We start from the raw sequence: 11,105 nt of genomic DNA, 5'->3' as shown, positions 1-11,105 counted from the left end.
GATTTTTAGTACAAATCGGCAATTTCATACTTTAACCCCTATTATTTTAGTATACTATTATTATTATATATATATATAATATTATTATTATATATATTATATATATAATATATTGTTGAGTATACTTAGTTATAAGCATACTAGCTCACCTTACGACTATGAATTATGTTTTTCATTTCCACAGAAAAGCACGGTTGCTTCCGGGTCAGAGCCGGTATACCACGAAGACGTGCAGGAAAATACAGATTTCTACATACCGGGCCAACATACTGCCGATGACTCATTAGAACATCCTGAAGGTGCTAACTTGGAACAAGAGCCACCAAAGTGAAAAAGTTTACCAGAAATTGGTTAAAAAAGCAAAACTCATTCGAAAAATGTGTTTTTTTTGCTTGCTATGTAAATAAGTGTATACCGACACTTAATTTAATTAAAGGTACGTAGGTAATGATTATCTGCTGTTTCCATTTTCTAGTTATCAATAATGATTACTTATTGATAACCATATACAAAAAAATTACGTTGTTTTGGTTTACTAATTTATAATAAAACTTGTGAAATTAATTTTTGTTTTATTTTAAGTTTCTGTGAAAAAGAAAAGTATTTATTAGTGACGTAGAGGATAAAGTAGTTCCCTTGAAGGGGGTAATTTGGACCGACGTGTTAAGACGTGATCTGCCTTCGATACTAACTTTAAGAAGTCTTCACCAAAGTACTTTTCAAGGGTTACGGTTTTCAAGGCAGACTACGATGAACAGGGTAATAAACAAAATGTTAGTTAGAGGCGCCTCTGCCAGTGCTGCCAACCGACAGCGACAATTCTATACAATTCGACATATAAGTTGGCAGTACCGGGCTTCAATCATCGCTGCCAATTGCTGGCGCGTTACCGCCAAATGCCGATGAGCGAACTTATAAAAGGCGCTGCAAATCACACAGCCGGACTTTTATGCTGGTGTGCTCTCGACGCGTCTATTTTTCAAATGTTGTATTTAGTATTATATAACCGATTTTTGCCTCATTAAAATTATTACTGATTTAAAGTGTTTTTACTTCTGATCCAGACTTCTAAGACAAACCTATATTTTTTCTCAAACTAAACCTGCTTTCTGCGTGACTACAAAAACGCTTTTGTCGTAGATCAGTTCGACAGAACTACTGGGAATCGCAAATACCAGTAGTTCTGTTGTTAAACTGTACAACAGAACTTGTGGGAAGAATAATCGGGTACTACCATAGATTTAGTATATAGGTAAATCTATGGGTACTACCTACTCGATAGTGGCTAATAGTAGGCAGACTCAACCTAGTGAATTTTATTCACATTTTATCCAGAATTTTGTGAACCTTTGATAACGTGCACAATTTCAGCATCTACTTCAACGACTGCTGAGCACGTAGGCATACAATATACAATACAAGTCGCATTTTTGGAAGAAAAGTTATCTAATTCAAAAACTCAACAAAATCTAGTAAATAATCTCAGTACAGAGTACTAAAAAAACGACCTCAGAAGCACATGGAATTACGTCTATTTGCTAAGTTTTATTGAAATATCCTTAAATTCGCTACTATATAGGACTTGACACTGGAGATAATAAAAATCAGTTCTCACTACTCAAAGAATATCGAGAGAAAAACGCCTTGAATTGGAGAAATAGCAAAATCAACCATTAAAATAATTGCTCCTTAAGAAAATTTAGGCGCTATTTATAAAAATGAATCTTCATGCGTGAACAGAGGTGGATGATTTCCTTCAAAATGAAATGGGACCACTATGCAAGTACCCCCTTTCCAACAAAAAAAGAATCTTGAAAATCGGTTCACAAATACCGGAGTTATCGCGTAACATACATTAAAAAAAAACATATAGTCGAATTGAGAACTTCCTCCTTTTTTGAAGTCGGTTAAAAAAATCAGTGCGCATTTTACCTCCAACACACCTATGAAAAAGCCCTAGTTATAACGTTCAGGAAACAAACCTGCCTGCAGGCAGGCAAGTCCATTCCATAGCCGTTGCCCATATAAATGTGGACGCGAAACTTCTAGTTCTTCTAGTAGTGCTTCTAGGCCCCCGATGATGGAAAGGGGACTTGCTCATAAGGTTGTTAATGTGGAAATCAATGGAAGCTCGAATAGCACAAACTCATTATATGGGTCTCTTTCATATTTTGTTTGAAATTCACTCCCACATCAGTATGTAAACACCGCATTCATTATAGTGTTGAATCTGCTTGTGCAAAGACAAACGCTACCAACGTTGGCGAAAAAGTGATGTATTAGCAATCGAGCTGTATTCGTTCCGAAAATCATCATAAAATTGCGCTTGCTGATGCCTGCTATTTGGATCTAACAAAAGAACAGCTCAACAAGCTCGAACGTCTACAAAACTTTTGCATCCGTTCATTAATGATCTGAGGAAATTTGATCATGTTTACACTTATCTTAATATCTTAATATCTTATTAATATGGTGAGATTTCTTGTAGTGTGTCGCAATGTATTGTGATGGCTTGTAGCAGCTAGTTTTTGTGAATTCAATTTTTAAATTTTGTTATATTCCTTCCAACGAGAATGGAACTTGCTCACAGCTTGCAACCACTTCAGAGTACTCGGAATGTCAGAAATCGCAAAATGCTTTTTACCATACAATTCTTGAAGACTGTTCCATTTTTTTAAAACAATCAAAAACAATTTTTGAGACTAATTCCCTTTGGGCATAGAACAAATAAGTAATGAGAACGGACACTCTCCGCCTCTCCCTAGCTTTAGATACCGCACCAAGTCCCGCACATTGACGGTCACATTATAGAGAACAAGGCTGTCGGCGAGTCGTTTTCGCGCTAAGACTGAAACCCGTTTGAATATAGTTTTCATTTATTCATTACGAAATTTGTACGTTAATATCATAGATTTAGTATATAGGTACCCAAAATATATGGTTAATATATAATATCGTTTTACGTTACTATTTATAATGGTCGTGAATTGTGCTGTATACGGCAATTTATAAACATCTAAACGGGATAAAGAGAGGAGTTTCTTTCGTTTTTTGAAAGATGAAACGTAGTAAGTAAATAAACTTATGGCTGAGACTCATTCAGTTATAGTTTTCTTTAGTGCAGAGTAATAACATATAATACAGATTTATTGTATCAATATAATAAGACGCCATAACTTCGTGAGCTAGACAAGGGTTCTCGAATTTTTAATTTTTCTTGCCGATAAATATTACGTAGTGAATATACCTAATTATTAACTAGGTAATGATAAAGTTGGACACGCAATTTCAAATACTTTGGTTGCCTTTTTTAAAGGTACGAGTACCTGTCCAAAGTGCTATTAATATTATTTTAGTCAGTGAATTAATGAAAAATATAATATTATATCGATATAAATACGTAATGAACATGTGTAATTATTAGGAATCTATAATAGAAATATAGATAACAGATTCGCGTTCGAATTTTCGCTATGTTGCCGCTCTGACCACGTAACGTAAATAGTACGAGCAAGTGATGGGTAACCCTTTTTTTTTTTCTTCCCCCACACATTTGCGTTTCTTCCCCCACACATTTGCGCGTATGCAGATAGCGCCTTGCTGTATGTAGTAGTAGTAGTAGGTAAATAATTTCGACCGTTGCGTTGTATGGAGTGTCCGGGGTGTGCTTCGGAGTAAGATTGAGATGAAACTGAATGTGGAATATCATTATATTCCAGGACTAATTATTTAGTATCTCAAGAGTGACAACCAGTAATGTATAATGTCCTGTAACTTTTAAAATTCTTCTAAATCTTATTCAGCGTATTCCCAAAAAGTTGGAATTTTGTGTTGGGTCACACTCATTTTAAAGGTGCAAAGTATATTGAGCATCTAAAAAATGTACATCGGAAACGGTCTTGAGCACGGACGAAAAACTGCGAGGCCGATGCGCCACCTGCAGGTTACAATGTATCGCGCGCTCCCTCTGCCGATGGACCTCGACGGAGTCTGGGTGGGGAACGGTGGTGGTAAACGAGAGAAGACATAGTGGTGGTTGGACTCTCGGGCTACACACACGTTGCCTAGAAACTGTCATACGTTTCGCCTAGTGCCTATTTTGATCGTTAAAATTAATAGAAAGTAAAAGTCGTTATTCGATTTAACAGTGATTAAAATATAGGTACAGTGCATTGACTTACAAATAAATGGACGACGGGTCTAATACAAAAACCACGAAAAAAATGTCCCAAGTCAACCTATTCGAAATTTAAATTGTAATGTCATCGCAGTATCGCGCTGTCAGTCGAACAAATGAAGACTAAAGCGGAGTTTGGCGCTCTGTATACGATTTTAGCGCCTTACAAGTGCGGACACTTTTTAGCGCGGACCCGACGTCCATATAATTGTACGTCAATGGTACAGTGTTACTATTCAACGTAATCTCATTGCACAATCCCTGAATCTGCTCAACCCTGACGGATCCGACATGACATAAGATTTGCCTTGTCAGAATGAACTTCACAGTTAGACATATATCTAAGCCCGTGGTATTCTTAGGGTCGTATTCCAGAACTCTACTGAATGCTCAAGTCAGGATTGTAATGGAAACACTAGCACTGGAAATACGACCCTAATGGCAGGTACTTGAGTATGATTTCGAGTGCTTTAAACCATACTCAAATCCTGACTTGAGCATTGAGTAGAGTTCTAGAATACGACCCTAAGACAATAAAATGACAGCATTTAACTATGATGATCAAGGTATATTTCTTACAAAACTTCTTTAGAAGCAATACAAGGCCGATCGATAATGTGGACGGTCGTACGATCGAAGGGCTTATGGTTTTTCCTGAGTTCTCTTTAAAGCGGCGCGTGTATATGAGTGGAATAGATCATTGAGGAACATTCCTAGTCCTTCTTTTCTGGCGGCAAAAAATGTAAATAAATAAAGCACACAGTCTTGTTATAGTCGGCATATGAGCACTTATAAAAACTTCTTTATGTCATGACTCTGGCCACACGAATAGCCACACATAGCAATTCGAAAATGGAAATGTCTTACAGTGTCAAATTTTCAGTAAAAATGTGAACAACTGGAAAAAAAACAGCACTCATTCAACCTTTACTTTTGAACCATTTAACCAATATTTAAACATTACTTTTGGGACAGGCGGCGTTATGCAGCTTTTACACGACCGTCAAACACTACTTGCAGCGGTTCGTGACATCAACATGATGAGTACTAACATGTCAGCAAAGGAGGTAACGGAGAACTTCGAGGTATGAACAAAATATGCTTACCATGATGATCTGTCGGGCAGTTTTGTTAGCTACTACACGAAGTACAAAAATCGTTCGTATAATATCAGCCTACAGTGAAGTCCCTACTTGCGGTTGGTTGACCCCCGCCCCGAGCAGTAGAACGATGTAATGGATATAACTTCGAGTTCTTAGATTTTCGCGATTGTTACACATAGGAAATGAAACTATTTTTCCGGATTAAGATCGCGTATAGGTACTTGTTTTTTTAAACAAGGTTTGTTTGAAAAAACAACTATACGCGTTTTAAATCCGGAATAATTGTTTCATTTCCTATGGATACAACTTCGTTATTTAAAAGGCATGCAGTCTGATAACAAACATTGCATTTTGAAATTATTACCTACTAATCTGACGATATACCTACATGTATCACGATTGATTGTTGTTTATTCTTATAATTTATTATCACCTCATTTTAAAGTATTCTATGCAGTACCTATAGGTACACTAGTAGAAGAGAATAGCATTAGCTGCAGACATGCAAATAAATTGTAGGTAAAGGAAAAAATATCCTCTGATGCATCTTTGTTGCGGATGAATCCGGTGGCAAGCGGCGACAACATGGCGACAGGACTAAATTCAGCCCACAAGTTGAAAGAGGAATTGCCGCCTCTTGTCCCATGTTGTGAAGGAAGGGAGTTACAGGTACCTTTGCTCTTTAAAAACGTTACGAATTGTTTAAAAAGCACTGTAACTAACATCGAAAGGTGAAAACTTATACATATAGCCTGGGTAGCCAAGTCTAGTCAAGGTAGTTTTCTTCAAACGATTGTTTATTGTAATTCCATTGAGGTTCCACTGAGATTATATTGCAATTATGATAATATTTTTATTCTGCTAAAATCTAGTTGCAATGGTAGTTGAGTCTTATTAGTGTCAGAGGACTGGCAGTGATTGAATTCATTCATTAATCACTAACGACAGATGTTGCCTTACCAACACTACCATGGAAATTACTATGCATATCTTAAATTTTTAGTCCTCAAATTATATGTATACTTTTACAAAATGAAACTCAGTATCCAATATATATAAGCTCTTTAATTGTATCGACTAGCCATATAGCCACTGACAAGCCATTACGTACAAACTTCTGCCATTGCACTCAGTTGAAACACAGACAGACTTGGGCCCTATTACCTATCCCTGTCTTGTTGATATAATTAGACACGTGAGACGATGTTTTCCAATAGATATATGTATAGTTGAGTGATTCTTTAGCCTCTATAGACTCACAATGCTACAATTTGAATAGAGACCATCTCAGCCCTATTCTCTTCTGAATCATTCAAGGGCTTGCTCGATAGGTTTAATTTGTCCGTTCGTCATTGAAATGTCGCAAGCGGTACTTTAAGGCACAATTCGCAACCCACCCGAATAAGGATCGCGTCAGTTTCTTGATTGATGGACTACGGGGCTAGGTTTTGTTCGCCCATGAAAACGGTTTATTGAAAAGGGACGCTGATTAAATGCCCGCCTACTGTGGCGAGGAAACCTTTGAAAAAATACTTGGAAACTGTGAAAAAGTATTTGAAAACTGATGGAATCCGAGTTTGCGGACAATTGGATGACAAAGTTTTCCAAGTTGTTAAGAAAAAAAACGTAATTTATGTTAAAGCAATTTGCGGTAGAGGCAAGTAAGTTTTGTAAGTTCAATTCCTTTAAGAAACGTACTAAGCGTCATGTTTTCTTTTACTACGAGTACGAACTGAACTCTATTTTTATGTGCAGATGACCCATTTCCATTTAATATCTTTATTCATAAGGCTTAAAGGAATAAGTGCTTCCCTGTCACTGAATATTTAACGCGGCTGCGTCTGTCTTGTGATCATTCGAAGAAATACTGAAAGGTGGAATAAAATAAATGATATTTTTATAGTTAACAAACAAAAATTAATCATCATTAGATGCGGCTTTTGCGTACCTCTAAGTGGCAGTAAGCAGAAGTGTATTGCGTTTTTATTTTTGTAGATCAACGAAGATCTAGTGCGCACCGGGCTATCTGCAATATCAGTGAAACACGACAACAACGTGATTCAGTGCGTGAGCATGTCAAGAGCATGTGAAAGGATGCATGTGCAACCTGGACTCGTTAAGGTATACAGATGGAAAGATCTAAAATTCAAAATTATTGTTCAATTTATATATATAGTTTGGAAATAAGTAAGCTTTATTAGCGTTCAGACACGTTTACAATGGCGACATAATAAATTTTTGTATATATTCGACATAAATTAATAGGAATTTCTAAACATTTTTTTCATTGTTATTCGTGTTCTGCAAGGCTATCATAATTTTCACGAGTTTTCTGTTATCGATTTAGTGCTATACTACTACAACTACACTGGCGAGTAATAACCGAAAAACAATTCAATATGAACTTGACAAACACGAGCTGTTTTATGGTCCCACATAACACACAGTGCCGAAGCGACTCAAACCGCTAGATCCACAAGTCGAAGTTGCAAACAGACGCTAAACAAAGCACTGTGAATGGTTCGGCGGACGGCGCCAAGAGATCAACCCGCGCGGCGCGCGAGCCTCAAACCACCTCGGCACATGCAACCGCGGCTGCGCGCGCGGCCACTGTGAACGCAACAAGCGTCTACATATTTGATTTACACGCACCCGCGTCCGCCGGCACTCTGAATAAGGCCTATGTGTACTGTTTATATCACCTCACACTTTTTGTATAAAATCCTTAGAAATTATTGTAAGAGACGAGAAGAGAGTGGTAGCTTTGCGGCGTCGCCGCGCGGACGTCGTGTCGACGTTGTGCGTGCGTTGACAAGACGCTGTGCATGCTTTGGCAAGACGCTATGGCTCGAAAAACGCTAGTGTGGGAGGTTTCTAAAAGCGCCTTCACATTAGACGCTTATAAAAACGCTGCAGCCGCGCCTCTATTAATTTTCATACAATATTCAGAAGCGCAGCTGCAGCACCACAAACGCTCCAAGCGCGCGCCACTTGCAGGCTACGTGTTGTATGCAGTAATGCGTGGCTGCAGCGCCACTGCAGCTCTTTTATTAATAAGCGCTGCTGGCTGCTTCTACTTTGAAGACGCCCTTAATCCATCCGGATGTTTTTTGTTTGTTGCAGCACCGTAATTCATTCCGATCGTTGCATCGGCCAGACTTAAGAAGGGTTCCGTACTTGCGACGCATGACACCCGACGAGCTCGAAACCCTCTTCCGCGGCTACGCTGCTAACCTTCCGGGACGAGGGGCTGGTAAATCTGGTAAAATTGTGTTACATTTACGTTAAATCTTACTTACGGGCAAGCTTTCGCAATGTTGTGGATTATGGTTATGATAATGATTTTTTAAGACGTTTTTGTCCAAAATCTATGAAGTAAGATGGTTGGTAAGGTTGGCTAGCGCTTCAGTTCAGTTTATTTATTCGATTAGTGTAATAGAATTTAGTTTTACCCAGAATCTTGCTGTGAAAGGACCGAAAGGACTAACCGTTGTAAATGTTTCGACGCAATGCGACTGAACACAATGTATGTATACATAAGATAAAATTTATAACTTTATATGTGTACCACACAAAAAAACACGTAAGTTCTTTTCATTTATGTATGCATGTGTACGGTTTACAACCGCACATTTTTCTTCCGCTTACCTTGCGCTCTACTTTGTGCCCTACTGTCCGTGGCCTACTGTCCGTGGCTTACATACATTACATGGGCACATAAGTAGGCAAGTAAGTTTAGTGTTAAACGAGCACTCACTTCATCTAGACATCTTGAGTGTTTAACGAACATTCATATGTCTTAACGTAACAACAACGTAAGAGATACACATCCTCAACGAGCCTTGTATCTTCTTACTTTATTAATAAACTTTATACTTTTATCATCTATCAATTTAAACAATTAGGCGTCAATACTATAGCGTAGTATTGGCCCCTACAGCATGCATTTTTTACAACACAACAACAGTAACCAGCAATTTAGGTACCTGTTGCTAGATAGTATTAGTAGCAGTAGAGCTCCTTCAATTGTAGGCGTTTGTCCAGGATGGTACTGTCACTGTACTCATTTCTGTTGCCAAGCAATAATATGAGCATTACTTCGTCCGGTTTTGAAAGGACGGATGCTGGTTAAACTAGAGGCACATGGGACTTAGTCAATCTGAAGGTGCAGTGGAAATACTCCTCAGGTCTTAGCATGGGTGGCAATAATCGCTCAAAGTGTTAGCGTGGGTGCAGTGGCAATATTCCTCAAAGTCTTAGAGTTTTAAAGCTCGGGAGTGCAATTGAATGTCAATTAAGTATTTCACCTAACTTATAATCGCATTAAGCCAGCCAGAATTACTTCATATGAGCATACAATAAAACCGAAAAAGATATGCCATTCGCGCCGGTAGTCCGAGCGGAAGCGAAATGTGTAACGTTTTTTTCGCACTTATTACACGGACATGAAGCTGTTTAAGACCGGCACAATTCGATTAATATGTGGCATCGAGTATATAACCAGAAATAGAGACGACATGTCATTTAATTTGTTTGAAAACTATTCTGCCATATCATTACTGAGACAACTGCGCTCCGACTGGCTAGCCCGAGTTCGAAACAATTGACGGATGTCGTCAACTGTTTCACCTCATATCAACCAGTTAACTTGAGCTTTGCTATAATGGACGAAAATTGCATAATTACACATTTAATATTTAATTACCGATTAAATGTGATTCCGTTTGTTTTGTAATTAGATGTTTTGCTGTTTTTCCCACACCACCGAATAGAACAGCACGACATTGTCAAAGATATTATCTTTATTACAATAAATACAGAATATCTTTTGGAATATACGGAGACGTACACACAGGTCAGTAGTTGGCCTGTCTATATTTCAGTGCAAACGGGAGTTGATATTTATAAAAGCTGTATCGCTAATGTGTTACCAGGAATACATGGACCTTATTTCCCCTCTATTTCTGGTTATATACTCGATGATATGTGGTAACTCCTTAATTCAACAATATAATATGACAGATCCTCGAGAAGAAACCACCAGAGTAGTTCTGCCTCCCGACGAGAACATCCGGACTAGAGATCTGAAGGAAAAGGAAGTCATCCGCGTTGACGACGGTAGGTGTAAGAAGATTCCATTGAACACGAGAACACTCAGCCACAGCTATACAAAAGTCGCCTTAAACAGTTTTAAGCGTTATTTCACCGTGTTTTGAATGCTGTTATATAGTACAAATTTTAAACCAAGAATGTTTAAAAATTTGTATATATACCGCATACCAGTACAATATTTCTCAAATTATTTGCAGAAAAGCACTCAATGTGTCAACAAGACTGTTGGAAAGGTGTGTAATGTAAGATATAACAACAAATCATCTATTTTCACTTGGTATAACATTTGATATAATTTATAACGATATAATCACTATTAATCACTCATTGAATACAATCAATAATAGGTATATTGGCATTTATATAGGCATAATTTCAATGTCTTCCACATATATAGATGCATGTATACATATAGCTACAAGGAGCAACATAGAATTGTTAAAACCACCAAATATTACTTTTTTGAATTCCGGATGAAAGAAACTCTTCTCTTTATTCTATTTATGAATATAAATAGCCGTACATGGGCAAGGCCGTCAAAAGTTGCACTTTTTCGTCTTGCTTAAACGTCCAACAGTCTTTTTTATAAAAAGTATTAGGGGTTAAAGTATGAAATTGCCGTTTTATTGAAATAGGTTCTTTGAATTTTCATAGAATCTTCATGGGTTGAGGTTTTCGAATGAAACTTTTTTCAAATGGTTTCTGTGATTTTT

General features: G+C 37.6%; 1 protein-coding gene across 1 annotated transcript; it reads left to right on the top strand.

Moving 5' to 3' along the window:
• Nucleotides 1-5,117: 5,117 nt before the first annotated feature.
• Nucleotides 5,118-10,404, top strand: LOC113229345 (the record flags this gene model as incomplete). Its single annotated transcript, XM_026462903.1, has 5 exons — nucleotides 5,118-5,262; nucleotides 5,800-5,949; nucleotides 7,276-7,401; nucleotides 8,404-8,542; nucleotides 10,303-10,404. Coding segments are annotated over exons 1-5 (619 nt in total), but the record flags the coding sequence as incomplete, so codon positions are not given.
• Nucleotides 10,405-11,105: the final 701 nt, after the last annotated feature.

The sequence above is a fragment of the Hyposmocoma kahamanoa genome, unplaced genomic scaffold (genome assembly GCF_003589595.1).
Source record: "Hyposmocoma kahamanoa isolate Upper Pololo Valley unplaced genomic scaffold, ASM358959v1 48416, whole genome shotgun sequence".
NCBI classification, from domain to species: domain Eukaryota; kingdom Metazoa; phylum Arthropoda; class Insecta; order Lepidoptera; family Cosmopterigidae; genus Hyposmocoma; species Hyposmocoma kahamanoa.
This window is presented reverse-complemented; position numbering and strand designations above follow the sequence as displayed.